General features: G+C 40.2%; 2 protein-coding genes across 3 annotated transcripts; both read right to left on the reverse strand.

The window, feature by feature from the left end:
• Window positions 1-4: 4 nt before the first annotated feature.
• Window positions 5-8,869, reverse strand: LOC106640437 (troponin C, isoallergen Bla g 6.0301-like). Of its 2 annotated transcripts, none has more exons than XM_014354486.3 (6): window positions 8,532-8,869; window positions 7,030-7,060; window positions 3,573-3,716; window positions 3,245-3,364; window positions 2,767-2,898; window positions 5-659 (listed from the first exon to the last, which is right to left on the reverse strand). In XM_014354486.3, exons 1-6 carry the CDS (start codon window positions 8,556-8,558, stop codon window positions 631-633), a joined length of 483 nt encoding a protein of 160 aa, XP_014209972.1. In that variant the 5' UTR covers window positions 8,559-8,869; the 3' UTR covers window positions 5-630. The 2 variants fall into 2 exon arrangements, with proteins under 2 accessions (XP_014209972.1, XP_014209973.1); XM_014354487.3 differs by having other exon boundaries at window positions 8,556-8,865.
• A 4,147-nt stretch (window positions 8,870-13,016) lies between these two features.
• On the reverse strand, window positions 13,017-14,776 carry LOC106640411 (translocon-associated protein subunit gamma). Its single transcript, XM_014354444.2, has 4 exons — window positions 14,523-14,776; window positions 14,128-14,255; window positions 13,935-14,026; window positions 13,017-13,409 (listed from the first exon to the last, which is right to left on the reverse strand). The coding sequence occupies exons 1-4, from the start codon at window positions 14,650-14,652 to the stop codon at window positions 13,211-13,213; spliced, it is 549 nt and encodes a 182-aa protein (XP_014209930.1). The 5' UTR covers window positions 14,653-14,776; the 3' UTR covers window positions 13,017-13,210.
• Between the last annotated feature and the right edge of the window lie 1,188 nt (window positions 14,777-15,964).

The following is a 15,964-nucleotide window of genomic DNA, read 5'->3' on the forward strand; positions in this document are numbered from 1 at the left end:
TATATGCTTTTTACAGACTTTTATTAATAACAATAAAATACTGTCTATGAAAAAAAAGAGAAATTTTGCAGACACTGCGCAAGTTAAAAATGTTTTTCTTTTTTCTTTTTTTTTTTTTTCCTTTTCAAAATAATGTAATTTACAATGTTGGGTATTTTTTTGTTCTTTCTTATTATGATTTTCGCTCGATAGCACGTTTATGATTGAGCTGTACACAGTGAAGCAGCCGAAAGTGCTGAGAAAGTCGAGGCGGCTCTCGGCGTCGAGACGGATTGTAAAATTAGAAACTGCTGGCGGTCATGGTGTGTGGGTATACTTGTACGTGTGTCAATTATACATACATACATATGTGGGTACATGTATTGGTTTGCAAGCGTGTGTGTGTGTGTGTGTGGGTCGAAAGCGCTTAAAGGTAGATTGTAAGGAGGTACGAATTTTATGCGCGCCTCTTCGGTTACGTGATATACGTTTGTATACATATATATATATTTTTTTATTGATTAGCTGTTTGATGAGCTTTGATTTTTCTTTATATATTATGTAGCTTTTGGTAGCAGATTCTTCATCCCCAGCTCGCTGTGGAATAAATCGTCGTAGCAGCTATTTGACGATGAATTATTATTATTATTATTATTCCCCAGTCATCATTTCCATGAATTCTGTAACATAAATAAAGCGAGCCATTATTTTAAAGTTTTTAAAGGATTCTGCTCAAGTTAAATTAAAACTTTTAAATGACATTTTGACGAAAATTAATGGATTGTCAAAGAATCGATTGAGACTTGATGCGACTCATGTTGAAACGAGGTACGATTAACTTTTGATTACATGATTCGGTGCAATCGACATTTTTCGCTGCCTTCTCATTTTTTCAGACTTCGATGCGAAATCTAATAAAATGTAATTATTTAAAGCTATAGTTGAAAAAAAATTATCCCCCTTTCCATCGAACAAATATATATTTATGTAATATGTCCATTTTTGTCTAACATCTTACATATTTGGCCAAACTGCTAATTCACTTTTTTTTAAGGGATCTGACAAATGTCCCTTGGATTAGTTCGTTTAGCCGTAGTATGACGCAAAATTCCTATCACAATCTCCAGTTTCCCATGTATGCGAGTTATGAATTTTGAAATTGTTCATAAAAAATATAAAAAACGTTGATAACTTTGTTCAATGGTCGTTTATGTGATAGCTGTATTTTTATTTTATGATTATGGTTGTCTCTCGTGTTTTGATGCGATGAATAATTTCACGCATTTGAATTTCTGCGATTTGAGAATTAAGCTACGGCCAGTGCACATATTCTATGGGCATATCGCTCGAGGAATTTTTTTTTTTTTTATCGAATACTATACCTACAAAAAACCAATTGGGTCGTTGATTTACCGATCCCGATAAATAACATTTAACCGCAAACATTAGTTCGACCAATAAATGTTAGATGTCGAGAGCTGAAGCCACCACTCGCCAGAAGCCCTTTTCACCATAAATACAACAAATTAAAAATTTATCTGGCCCGCCGCGATAGGTGAGTTGGTAAAACATTTGGCTGATGTGCCCACGATTCGAGTTCAAGTCCTGCGGCCGGGGACGTTTTTTCATCAATTTTTCAAACAATTACTTTCGAGCTCTTTACTTCTACAAGAGTACTACATTATCCGCATAATATAGTGAAGTCGAGAATCCCGATTTGCGAAAATGAAACTCGCACTCTCGCGATCTAGAAGCACATCTACGTCGATCGGGCGAGGAGTGAATGTTGCTTGCAAAAACCGACGCTTTCGCAAAAGTCCGAAAATTGCAAAAAAAAAAAGCAGTTGTCGCTCTTCCGACAAACATTAAGTGTTATATAGTACACCACAACTTCGTCTTCTCGATTTACCTCTTCTTGCGATTTGGTTGTACAATAATTTCAAGTTAAGCACATAATATAAGGAAGGCAAAACAATGGTTCTGTGCTACTTGATAAAATGTTGTTGTCCCACGTTTGATATTTCAACGGACGAACACGTTTCCAAGCATAGTCGACAATTAAAGCTCAATTTTCAGAAATTAATCGAAGAGCAGAGAAAAGCAGAGTCGGATCCCAATAAAAAATCAAAAAGCCAGTAACGGGCAGGTTCGTTGGGTCTAGCAAAGATGTGAATGAACTTGTCAGAATGGTTTGCTTGATGCACTCGCTCGAAATCCTTAATTGGTCGATGAACCCCGACGCTAAGAAAACTCAGTTCAAATTAATGTACGATGCTAAAAAAGTCATCGGACACGTCGTGCGTTTTCGGAGTCGGCAGGTCGAACAAGCCACTAAGTTAAAGATAATTATTCGTTACGGAGACGACAATCGTGTAAAAATCGCGACAGCCTTTCCTCTGTTGTGAAGTGAATCTTTTCAGATATATATAGTAATGAAATTTCATTCACAAAACTCTATCTAGCAGATACGTTGTATACTACACAAAACCAACATTCGTGATTCGAATGAAATGCGTTTCAATTTTTTTTTTTTTTTTTTTTTTTTTTTACAACTGAGATTTATATTGATCGTGAGATGACGTATCCAATGAAATTACGGTTTTTCATGGAAATGGACTTCCATGTACCTGATATCGTTTGTCCCTTTATTTTTTAATGACCTACACAAACAACCTACAAACGATTAGTGGAATTGTCAATCGTGAAACGAACGGTTGCAACTGTCGTTTTGTATAAAAAATGTGCTACAGTCGTTATATAGTTGCAATTTAATGATCGTATACTTGCCATCGAAATCGACGGTGCCAGAGCCATCGGAATCAATCTCTTCGATCATAATATCGAGTTCCTCGTCCGTGAGCTGATCGTCGAGTTCTCTCAGGATCTCGCGCAGGCACGTTGTTGGGATGTATCCGTTACCTACACACATTATCGTAACGATTACATTAATTAAAATAACAAATTTATTTGTGGTTTCCACCCGATTTTAATAAATTAAAAATTAAATGTTGTTCAGAAAATAATCTCTAAAATTAGTAAATCATCTCAGGTATGGCAATCATTACACATAGAGCTTTAAAAATCAATGTTCGATATGAAAACAAATAGCTCCGTACAAAAAGCAAAAAAGACGTTAACCAGAATCTGATGTATCTCAGAAATTCTGAGTTCAAATCGCACTAGACGATATTTTTTTTTTTTTCTCGCTCGAGATCCGATCTAAAATATACATTTATAGTACACTTAAAAATTTTGGGTATCATACCTTCTTTGTCGTAAAGCCTGAAGGCTTCGCGAAGCTCCTTCTCAAGAGCCTCGGCGTCCTCCTCGACGATGAATTTGGCAGCAAGCGTCACGAACTCGTCGAACTCGAGAAAGCCAGATTCTGTGTGGCAAAACGTCGAATTGATCATAATCGCGGACAAGAGGCTCCACTTAATAACCACCGAAATCGCTTCAATTATAATGACATTATTTGCCGAGTAATTTAAATCACACCCAAATTAACGGGGCTACACCATCATATTTGTGCACAAATTGAAGAAAATTAATATTAAAAATCGTATAGGTGCAGAGCCCGTTGCATAGCTTACTGTCGGCGTCGACCTCCTCGATGAGCTCGTCGAGGATTTTTTTGTTGAAAGGCTGACCCATCAGCCGGAGAATGTCGGCGACCATGTCGGTGGGGATGCTGCCGCTCTTGTCCCTATCGAAGCTGTCGAAGGCCTTGCGCAGGACTACGGCAATCGAAGGAATTCGTCAAACTCGGGATTTCCTTCACCCCCCCATCCCCGTTCTGTGATTGCATTATTGCACAATTCATGTCTCGCTTTTATTTTTGCCTCGACTCCCCTCAAAGGGAGCTACGGTAACGAAAGTATAACATGGCATTGGAGACGTCGCATGAATGGCTGGGAAACAGGAGATGGCGTGAATTTTCATGTCGAACGCTAAATCGTAGCTTTGAGAGAAAGAGGTAAGGGTATATACTTATATATATGTGCCGGCGCTGCAAGACATCGCGCGCCGTGTCGAATTTAGATCCAATGTTAATGCCCTTCTCTCTTTGCTCCTGTACTAAGTATATACGTACCCGCACATACATATACGTATATAAACGCTCACGGGCGCGCGGAGAGATTTCTGGCGCGAAGCTTATTTGGCTGGGGCCGGCGGCTCCCTTTCCCACACGCTATACGCAAGCTGCCTTCATCTTTTTCTCCGTTCAATCGCTCGGTTGTGCTTCTCTCTTGGCTCTCGTTATTCATATTGGCCGTTTCACGGGCGAAAAACAAAAAAGCGCGCTCGCGCCATCGGTTATCACATTTTCTTGTGAAAAAAAAAAAAAAAAAAAAAACTTGCGACCTAGCACGTGAGAGCTTTACTATATACCCTGCCGGTTCAGTAGTCAAAGTCGACGTTTGGTCAGACGCCGCGTTTGATCTGTTTATATCTCCGAAAAGAAAAAAAAAAAAAAAAAAACAGTCGACGGATTCCCAAATAATCGCCGTTGCGTCTATTTTCACGCTTCGAGTGTCATTTCGGGCTTTGGGAGTGGAAAAAAAAAAAATATGTTTTTTCCGGTTCTCAAAAGATACGCCGAGTCGTACTCGCGGCGTCATTATCTATACACAGCGCGTGGGAGTATTGTCAAGCGCATGTGTGAAAAACACGCGAGAATGTGTCTCCGTGCCGCTATACTTAGGCGCGTGGTCGAAGCGAGGGCCCCGGGTCTATTCCGTTGTCGTCGTGGACCACACCGCTACACAGCGAGATAAAGACCCCGCGAAAACACAGCGCGGGTGGACTCGGCAATAATATACATTATATTCTTCTTGGCTCGTTGTTCCCTCGCTTTGGCTCTGATGTCCCTATTACATGTATATACGCATACGCGTGTTGCACAGCCGATTATGTTTTATTTCGAGAGCGCCTTTTACCGAGCGTGTATTTTTGTACTTTTTTTGTTCCCCCCCTCCCTTGATGGTATACGTATATACCAATTCTCTCTCGGCTTGCTTTTTACAGTAAATCCTCAGGATTGGGTTACACGCAGAGCGCGACAGAGATAGGGGAGGGGGGGGAGGAAAAAAATCGAAAAGCGCTTGTTTATTTTCGCGTCCGAAATCAAAGCTCCGATAAGTGCTTATTTTTAGTTTGCAACGAGGGAACGGACGCCCGCCACAGATGTAAGATCATCACCGGGAGATGTACAACGTGAGCCGGTGTATACAGCAGTTTGGTCGAGTGGTCAGCTGTACGGTTTCGAAAATAGGGCAAGGGTATAGCGTTTTATCAATGATCGAGCGGAGAAAGAAGGGGAGGGGGGTGGTGTTGCCGGCCCGCCTTTCCGTCCCGAGATATTTTTGAAGAAATCCAACTGGTTTCGATTCCCGCGGCCCGCACGTAGGAAGAAGAATATAAGCTCTCATTGTGGCGATCGTCTAAAAATACGGCCGGATTTATTGTTCCTATACGCTGGACGGATCGTAAAACAAGGAGAAAAAACGGGGTCTCTCGATCGCGCGCTTCTATATTCGTAACCGAGGATTTTGCAAAAGCCGATCCCACGGGTTGATGTATATGCAAAGCAAAGTTTTGACGGTCAGAGCAGATCGGTAAAACGAGGTCGAATAAAGGAAATAAAAAAAAAAAAAAAATTACATACACAGGCTCGTCTTCGAGACGCTATGATCTCCCGATCGGCCGAAAATACGGTACGCGTATACCGCACGAGCTCCCCCGTTCCCCGGTTTACCGAACGAGGCCGGCTTTTCCGGCGTCAGATCGGCATCAGCGGTTTCCCGATCTATAAATTGCCAGCTTGACGAGCACCGGTCCCAGCTGAGTTTGACAAAGAAAAAAGAGAGACAAGGTGCAGGAGGAGAGGAGGAAGGTTTCTATTAGCCCTGGGAATCTGAACATGAAAAAAAAAAAAAAAAAAAAACCCACACGCAAACAACGTTCTCGCGCGTGACCGTACAGGTATATACATTGCACACGAGGCGCGCGCGTTCGGGGGGAGGAAGGAAGAAAAGAGCGTCTTCTCTCGGCGTCTCGAAGGACTAAAGATAGTAACCGAGCGCTCTATAGCCCGCGTGTGTTTCTTTCTCTCGCTCTGTCTTCCGGAACACGACGACGACGAGCAAGAGTAAGTAAGTAAATGGGGTTCGCGCGCGATACAGACGCCGGCTGTGGAATGGAGAGAGATTCGCTAAATTTAGTGTGTTAACCCCTCGCCCCTCTCTCTTTTTCCACACATGCATGTATACTACACTTGGTTGTAGGTACGCGCTCTATCTAACGCTCCTCGGCTCCGAGAGAGGCTTGCGGCAAAACGAAGGGTTGACCCGCTTCTCAAGCCGAGTGCTTTTCAGATTTCACGGATCCACGCTCTATCTGTCCACCATCGAGGGGGAGGGAAAGGGGGGCACGGAGTCGACTGTCAAAATTTCCGGTTGGCGATCCGCTGATACGAGTGCCCCCCCGTCAATTGTTTCATGATTATTACAACGTCAATGTATTTGTCCCCTATGCGCACGTGCAGTTATAACTCCCTTGGTCGTTGGACGACCGAGAAAATCTGGGTCCCGCTTTAATTTAACGCCTTATGAATTTCGTTGATTTATCATTGGGCCGGCCTATTTTCGATTCGTGCGCTTAACGCGCTCACCCCCCTCTCCCCCTTCCCGTGTGCACACACATGTGTAGCACATCGATATGGAAACGAGACGCTAAATATAGAGAAAGTGACAGAGAGAGAGAGAGAGAGAGACCGATCGTATAAGTTGTATCGGATTCGGTGGTGTTTATCCGAGTTGTAGTTTTTTTTTTTTTTTATAATAAAAAAATCGGATGGTTCGGTCGTTGCGCTTGACCGATCGCCAAATATTGTATCCAAAGCGTTTGTTTATCCCCATACGGCTCTCGCGTCCCCAACTGTCCTGTTGAAATTTAGTTGGTTTTATGTCGGGTCGTTTTGGAGGCATAAAGTGACAATTATGCAATCACCAAGTAATTGTGTTTACAACGGTCATGTGAGTGTCTTACCAGCGATCTGTTCTGCCGGCAGCTCGTCGGCCTAAAAATCGGGAAGGCGGAGAGAAGAAACAAAAAGCACAGAAATCCATTAGTGACCATTTCTTTTGACCCGCAGACGTTTAATTCATTTTTTTTTTTTTTTTTTTTTTTCAAATGTTCAATAATGTTAAATATAATATATATGTGCGAATTGTGCATGCTCATCAATCATCAGTATGTATATATACATATATGTACAGAAATTTTGAAAATAGAAGATACGTGGTTTAAGTAGAACAGGTAGATCACTTGGTCAGACGTATTTGCAAGAATGAGAATAAAAAAAACCAAACTTTTGTTTTTGAAACATTTACAGCCAATCAGAGAGCGTCGAAGAATGAATATTCAGCATGCTGCGTTCGATCGATCCATTATTTGATAAATTCATGATTGATCAAATCAATTTACGTGGATAACTTTAATTGTTGCAAAACACACACGAAACGTTTGTTCAAAAGGCACGTATGATTGTTTCGTGTGTACGTAAACAAATTTAATCAAGCATTCGCAATTGAATTAAAATTAAGCTAATTATATAGTCGTCGGGTCCCCTGTCAAACAAACAAACACTAATTGTGGCTGAAGTGCTTGTCGAGTCGGCTGGGAAGTATCATCATATATTTGTGCGTTTGTATAATTTGTTTCGCGCAAATGAGACGAAAATCTAAGTTAAAAGATGTACCCGTCGTGTGTGCGCTGTTTGTGTACTTCTGCTATGTAATTGTTTGTTTGAAAATTGTTGTAAAACTACCGCGTACCGTATGGATTTTCGAGAAAAAGAAAAAAAAACTCAACTCGATACAAAATTGTTGAAAATCAATTCCTTAAAACGTGTCAACGACGATCTGTTAAACACTTGTATTAGCATTGTACTGAAAAAAATTCTTTTTCTTTACATTAAAGCACTTTTTTATGCGCTGTGTCGTCTCGTTGTTATCGAGACAAGTAATTGGCAAACACGCGATAGAAAGAAACCAACCGACGCAGCTCAAAAATTTTCCAACAAAAACAAATTACTTCCAAAAGTAAAGTCAAAGTTTTTCAGCGCGCGAGAGCTACCAAAAAAAAAGGAAAAAAAAAAAAAAAAAATAGAAAGAAAACAAAACGCTTGAGAAGGCAGGCTGATTAAAAATAGAACAACGAGAGCGAGCGAGCGAGCGAGAAAGGCGCGCACAGAGTTAGAAGAGTAAAAAATAATCCCATCAAAAAAAGTTCAGTTAAAAGAAAAAAACCACGGGGTTGCGAATTAACGAACGATAGATGCAATAAAACAAAGTGAAAGTGAGAACACGTGAGAGTATGTGATATACAGTATGTGTGTTAAGAGAGAAGAGTACAGCAGTTGTGAGGTATAGAAAGTGAAAAGTACAGAGAAAAAAAATAAATAAATAACACGCTGTTATTGTGTGAAGAAAAAAAAAAAAAAAAGAAAAAAAGCAACTGTGTATCCTTTACCCGGGACGACGACTTACGATATTATCATCAATAGAACATACCATCTTGGCTGCTTTGCTTAAAGTCTTACTACTATACTCTGACTACGCTGAAAGAGTTTCCTCTTCCTGTGTCCCGAAATCTATACAACAACCTCGTCCGAACTCCGATCCCGAAACACCGGCAAAAACAGGGTTCACCCGCAGTCACTTGTCAACCGAGTATCAACCAAAGGAAGGGACGACAAAGAAAACAACACCACCACGATGAATCGGAAAAAAAAAGACCGGTTGGGGGGAAGGAATTGCGCACAGCGGCGTTCGCGCGATCGGACTGAGCTCGCGACGGCCGCTTGGTACTGAGCCGAGGGCTCGGCCGGCGGGCTCGTAATATCCGCGCCTCAGCGATATAGCCGGTTGCGGGTGCGGCCTCCAGCCAATAGCAGGTGAGCTGCGCGCCCTGGAGAGGCCCACCCACCCCTTGCCCCCTACCCTCCTCGCGGTCCTATTCTCGGACGCCAAAGGAGAGGGCGTAGCTGCTCCGCGCGCGCTATAAGAGCGTATACACGAAGGCTCTCTTTGCGCGCTTTTTCGACTTTCGACAGGAGCTTAGTAAATGTATGCGCCTCTTTGCTGGACCAACGGTGTTTTTTTTTTATTTTTTTCTTTTTTTTTTCCTACGAGGCCGGAGAAAGCCGAAAATGTGCTCGACTCGAGCTCGGGGAGGGGTATATTTTTGCGCGCGAGAGGAGAAAAAAAAAAAAACCTACTACTCTAAAAAAACTCTCTGTTCGAGTATCACGCGACAAATATAACTGTCGTTTCCATTAATAATAGTCAAGAGGGGAAAAGAGCAAAGTAAAAAAACTATACTTTGTCCCCGTAATAATCATGTATATACACACGACAGGGTACTCATATATTTCCGCGTATTTTTAACTCGGTAAATATTTCGTCAATTTGGCAATTGTTAGTGCGAATATTACGAAGGATATTGTTTACTTGTCTAGAAGTGGAAAACATGTATTATTATTATTATTATTATTTTTTTTTTGTCCTAAAACAATCATTAATGTTTTCCGTGTTTGCAGCAAAAACATTACATGCCGCGGTCACAATAAGCACACCAGGGGCGAGGAGAACGAATTTCCGCAAATTACGCGCGGTATTTATCACGGTATTCCGGGAAGAGCATAAATTTGTTATCGCCGGTCCGCATAAATTACGTCCTTTCGTTAGGGACGCTCCGGGGGGCTAATTGCGCGCTCTCCCGAAAAACGACGATTTCGAGACTATCAAAAATTTGGCATGCACAACAACCCGACACATATACACACAGGAGCAATTGCTCAATTATACGATATCGACTACGTATTTGTTAATGAACGAATTACCCTCGTGATTTATTTCGACGCGAATCGAGCCATCAGAAATATATCGCTCGGGACAAAAGCTGCATCACCGATCTCCAGTTGTTATTTTTGATCCAACTGCGCTTCGGAAAACAGCTACACGGTGGCTCTCCGCGTTACATACATATACACGTATTCATAAACAATGTACGTTCTCGGAGGCTGCGTCTACACGGCATTTCGAAAAATAACGGAATTAAAAAAAGACGCGCAGGAGGGGGGGTGTGTGGGTGGTTTTGCGCAACACTTAATATACACGACGCACGTGTGCGTTTTCCCCGAACGCGCTTCATCCATAACTCCCTCTTGGTCTTGTAAAACAACACCAAGCGCGCGAGAAATGAAATACACGAGGAGGAGGAGGAGGAGGAGGAAAGGCGCAAAAGTGTGTTACGCGCTTTTACCGGTATATACATACCTACAAAGCATATCGTATTTAGGTATGTAGGTATATATGTATACATACACCTTTGGTGCGGGTGGCGGACGCGTGGGTGCGTGCAAGAGTAGGGTGGACGTATACGTACGGAAATAGAAAAAGAAACTTAGGCGCGCGCCCGCGAGTATAGGGTAACATGGGTAAGAAGTTTGCCGATCTCGCAATGAAAAATCGGCTGTAAAGCTCGACTAGTTTCGCGGTATGTTTACCTCGACGTCCCTTCCCTCAAATGTTTCTTTCGCCTTAGTCCGCGAAAGGGATTGCAACATATTATATATACATGCGCGAATTATAAATATACTTTGTGTGTACATTACACGCTCGGATGGGGACAATTTTGCAGCAGCTATTTACCAATATCCCCCGTACAACCATTTTTCTCTGAATGTGGTACTTGATAATTGCTTCGTAACGGATTGTTTGGCAATACGTGAAGAAATTCTTTTTTTTTTTTTTTTTTTTTTTACAGCTGTTCTTTAAAAAAGTATGACAGGACAATCGACACGCATCCGAGAGATGTATTCAAATGTGAAAGACGCGTCGTTCTTGCGGGTATATACATAAATAATTTCCGCGACGATTACATCTATATCTCAAACTTGCAAAAACAACGAGATATTTTTGAATTTTTTTCGCAACTTCTCGGCGAGCCAATAAAACTGAAGTTTGCGGTGAAAACTCGCGTTAACACCACCAGTGCCATTTGGATAAAAAAGAGTGTTTTTCGGAGCACGAAACTCACAGCCAAGTTATAGTGTTACACGTACACGTAGAGTAGACGAGAGAGAGAGAGAAAAAGGCGTTACGATCGAGCTCAACCTGCACCTGACGCAAACTGCGCTAAGTACTGCCCTCGCGAGCGCCAACGTAAACACCACAAATCAAAAAGACCGAATTATCGCGTTAATAATAATAATTATTATTATTGTATCACGCCTATATATTGTTACGCACGCGTACGGCGCTCCAGTTTTCGCGTTCTTTTCCAGCTAATCAAAAAACGATATTGAAACACATCGACCGGCGCCGTATATCATATATTTTTTGGGAGACGTATCCATGAGGTATAGGGTATACACGCGATCAAGTGCAAATAATGATGAGGAAAGAGAGCACACACGAGGATAAGTATATGTAAAAGAGCAAACCTCGAATCGGCAGAAAAGCCGTGCTCGGATATTAATATCGGTGTTGCGTCGTCGTGTTGATCGTTAATAATCCCTATTTTCACTTGTAAGAGCTCGTGACCTTACATGCGTTTACATACACGCGAGTTATGTTATAAATATAGTGTATATATACTCTGCCAGCCGATGTCGCGCAATGGATAATAATCGCGGAATATTAACATATTATTTAGGCATCGAAGGATGCGTATATTTTTGTATTCACCTCTTCTACTTTTGTGCAAGTCCTACAATTGCGCGCGATAATTGAAAGGTATTTTTTTTTTTTTTTTTTTTTACTCGGTTTTTAACAACGCGATCTCAACTGAAAAATATGAAATTTACAAAAAGTAATAAAAAATGTAGTCTTCGGAGGGAAAAACAATCTGGTACTGCTTTACCGGAACCAAAACATATTCCTAATGCTTTGGTGATCTGCGACACCTGCTCCCACAATGCAATCCACGCGCAGCACGTATAGCGCTCATTAGCACGACCAAACTTGAAACAGCGACGCATTAAAAGTGTCGCAAATCATACGCAGAAAGAACACGGACACGTACACGGACAAAAGCGATGAAAACGTCACATTTGTATAGGTACCTGTGTGTCTGGTCTCGGCAAAAGAACGACAGGGAGGCCGGGGGGGGGGAAAGCCTCCCGCTTTCGAAATAGTCCCGTCTCCGAAATTAATACACCGATAGATCTTGGGCTCTACAGAGGGTGGGAGGGGTGCAAAATTTTGATTTATCGCTCGTGCGTTGCAGCGTGAAATTCGCGTGCGCGCTAGTAGCTTTTGCCACGGACCTTGGACATAATACAAGCTCTTGTGCCGGACACAAAGAAATATCGCAGTCGCTGTTGGTTGCTCGGGAGAAAGAAAAAGGGAGCGTAAGCAAGCTCCGCTTTTAATTTAGCTCGCAGGCTCCTGGGATTCGCTTGGTTGCTCGTTCGTTTGCTTCTATCTACAGATAAACTTTAATATCACAATAATCCGTCAATCATCTCTCGTGGCGAGCTGCAGCAACACACGCGCTATTAGGGAGCTTTGCGCCACAAATACATTGTACGCGGTGGTGGTGGAGGAGCCGTAAAGCTTTTCTGGTTTTCTGCCAGCTTTCGATTGTGTGCTTCACGCGTAAACGTTTTTGTCGGCTCTTAATGAAGGCGCTCGCTTTTGCGGCTCTTCCCTCCCTCTACTATCTTCCACTGGCGTGTCTCTCGCTAATGAGCGTTAGATTTGCCCCGCTGATTATTTGAGTGATTAGGTTTTTTCTAATTCATATGTGCTACAGTATGGTTAACAACACTTACAACTGCGTCTTGCTTTTGACGGGTGAACATACAACGGGGTGGAGTAAAGGTATTTATGTCGCTTCGTAACACATTTTTGTTGTGCTCTTTAAATTTGGAACCTTAGAAACAATAATAAAGTTATTAGTCACTCTTTGATTATTTGTTGTCTATAAACATTTTCAGTGGGAAGGAGCTTAATCAGTACTACAAGTTCAGTTGTACTTATATAATAAATATACATTTATTTTCTCACCTAATTGTACTCGGGTATAAAAAATTCGCTGGTGTTTAAAAAAAAAAAAAACACAAGCGAGCAGAGTCTTGTTAAAATTACTTAACAAAACTTCAAGGAATGGGAGAGCGAGAATTATATCATTCAAAGGCATGTTTGTTGGCATTTTTAGCTTATTGTGATCCCGTTGAGAGTAGCGCGAGAAGGGCACTCGCGGTTCCGACGGAAAATATGTAGTTGACGGCTGGCGTCATTGACTTGAGTATGTAGAATGAGGAGATGATGACGATAGCCAGGAACAAGGCGTTGTTGTAAAAGATGGAAAAGGTGGTGGCTTCGTAGTCGGCTACCTCGTTCTTTTTCCACAAGATTCTGAAAATTTAAGTATAAGGATTTATTTATTTATTATTAATTTTTTTTTTCATTCAACATTGAATTATATTATATTAATACAACGTTAGTGTAAGAAAAACTATTTTCAAAAATAACTTTTTTTCACATTTCACTTAAATCGCTATTCTACAAAGAAACAAGCAACAATTTTCTAATTTCCAAATAGAAGACAATAATTTATTCGAATTTCTGAAATATCATATCGTTGTATGAATCAAAATTTAGAACAGCTATAAATATCAGTAAAAAACAATGAAATTGATTTATGAGTGCACAAGCAACAGTAAATAGAGCTAAATGCATATTTCACTTTTGCCTGTACAAATAGCTAGGCTGTTATGAATTCACTTCAACGATGTACGTGTTAGTAGTTCACATAATAGTGTGATTGAGATATATCTCCATTTGATTAAATCACAATAACAAATGATTGCCCTGTTAGTACTATAAATTTTTGGCACTCACATTAATTACAAAATAATCCAATTGAGTATATTGTTTTACCTCTCATCCTTTTCTTTGCGGCTCATTTTCTTGTCCTCTGCAAGTTTACTTGTCATCTCTCTGGTAACTGCATATTCTCTCTTGACAGCAATCTTTGAACAAGTATAAAAGTAAATCAAATTTCGAATTTAACTACTATTCTTTGATAACCAATGACATGGTTTCAATAATTGTCTAGTCTTTTACAACATACCTTATGTTTCAATATGTATTTCGTATTTTTGTATGCAAAAGCAAGACCATAAGTGCTGACAAGGGTCACCAGTACAAAAGAAATCAAATTGGAGTAAACATCGATCAAGTGAATCCTCCAGAAAAGCCCTGGTAAAAAAATTTGTTGCATAAGTAAACATTTAATATTCACGTTCAAGTAGGAAAAAAACGATACTTGCATCAAAAAATTTTAATAGAGTATTGAAAGTAAAAACAGCTGGATCAAAGTTAACCTCTACTAAAAATTAGTCAATCAGTATAGTTGAATGAATCTTGGGACGAAAATTTACGGAGACCACATGGGAACGAAAAAGTTAATGGTTTAACTACAAAAATAATGAAAACAGCAAGTAAAACAACAAATTATCGACTTACAGATGGGAATAGCCGACACAATGAGAGCATTGCCGTAGAACAGAGCAGACGACTTGGTCGACACGTTCCTAGAGAAATCCTGGAGCAAAAGCTCTTCTTCCTTCGTAAAGGCCTTTGATTTGCCAGACATGTTTATACCTTTTGATCTGATTTTAATTAGTAAATTTTAAAAAACTGAGCACTGCGTGCCCTGACCCGACAAGTGGCTATGTTGTGGATACTGGAAAGCTCCGTTTTTCAATTCAACCGGAGGATTGACTACGTGTCTTTTGTCGAAACGCTCGAAGCGCTCGTGGTGAGCAAAACGCAAAACACAACCCATTACCACGTATGATAAGTGAACACTGTAATCTCCTTACCCAACAGTTTCTATCTTACCAGCCAACTCTTTTTTTTTAAATTATTCGAATGTTTTTATATTCTCAATTATTTCACTTTTGTTGGACCCGCTTATTTTGAAATTTGTTGATAGTTGACACAGTAAATTAGCTCGAAAGATCTGAAGAGCGAATCATGTGCAAGTGCAACGCAGAACAATCAACTTGGATTAATCTCTAAAATTTTCCGAAATGTGCCAAAAAAACTTTTACGAAACCCAATGATTTTCTCCGGACTGGCGGAAGGTCAATACTCAATGAGTTGGAACTTAAATCTTAAACAAAATACATTTTTATTTCAAGTTGTGCTTTGGTAAGCGTGGGATTTATTTAGTTTGGGAACAAAAAAAAAAAAAAGTAACAGAATCAAGGCAATCGATTTATTTTTTCATGATCCACAGCGCAAATAGAATATATGTACACATTGTGCCTCATCAATACACGTTCACATGATCGTCACTCATTTGGTCGTTAATCTCTCACAATAAAAGCATTTATTTAATTATTTTCATTACACTCAACACTTCTACTGTTCATCACACACACCACTGAACGATTCAACGTAGTCACTCCATCATTCTGTGCGATACAGTTGATATAATATATTTATAATTTAATTCTTTCTGTATGTATATATATATGTATATCATATATTCATAATATATTTTTATTTATACGCAATATGTATTTATATATACAAATACATGACTTATGATAAATTATACTTGGGTGTAGGTACGCGAAAATACACAATGTATTTTTATTACGCGAGCGCATTAAAACGGTCGTTTTAATCGGCGTAAAACGACGTAATGAGCAAAAACGTTTGTATATTCTCTTTATTGGGGCCTTTTGTTTGCGATATGGTTTGGACGACAAAGGTACATGTTATTTTTTTTCTTTTCTTTTTATCCTTTTTTTTTTTTATCAAATACAATTTTTTTCATAATTCCCTATAGACATTAGCAAATTTCACGTGGTAAAATTGGTAATCAATAATAAACATCAATTTCTTGTTTTTACACTTTTGTTCACGGAAGCTTCGGCAAACAAGTGATGAATATT

Source organism: Copidosoma floridanum, unplaced genomic scaffold, assembly GCF_036245765.1.
Source record: "Copidosoma floridanum isolate Cflo_tuat_1 unplaced genomic scaffold, Cflo_Japanese_pri ptg000001l, whole genome shotgun sequence".
NCBI classification, from domain to species: Eukaryota; Metazoa; Arthropoda; class Insecta; order Hymenoptera; family Encyrtidae; genus Copidosoma; species Copidosoma floridanum.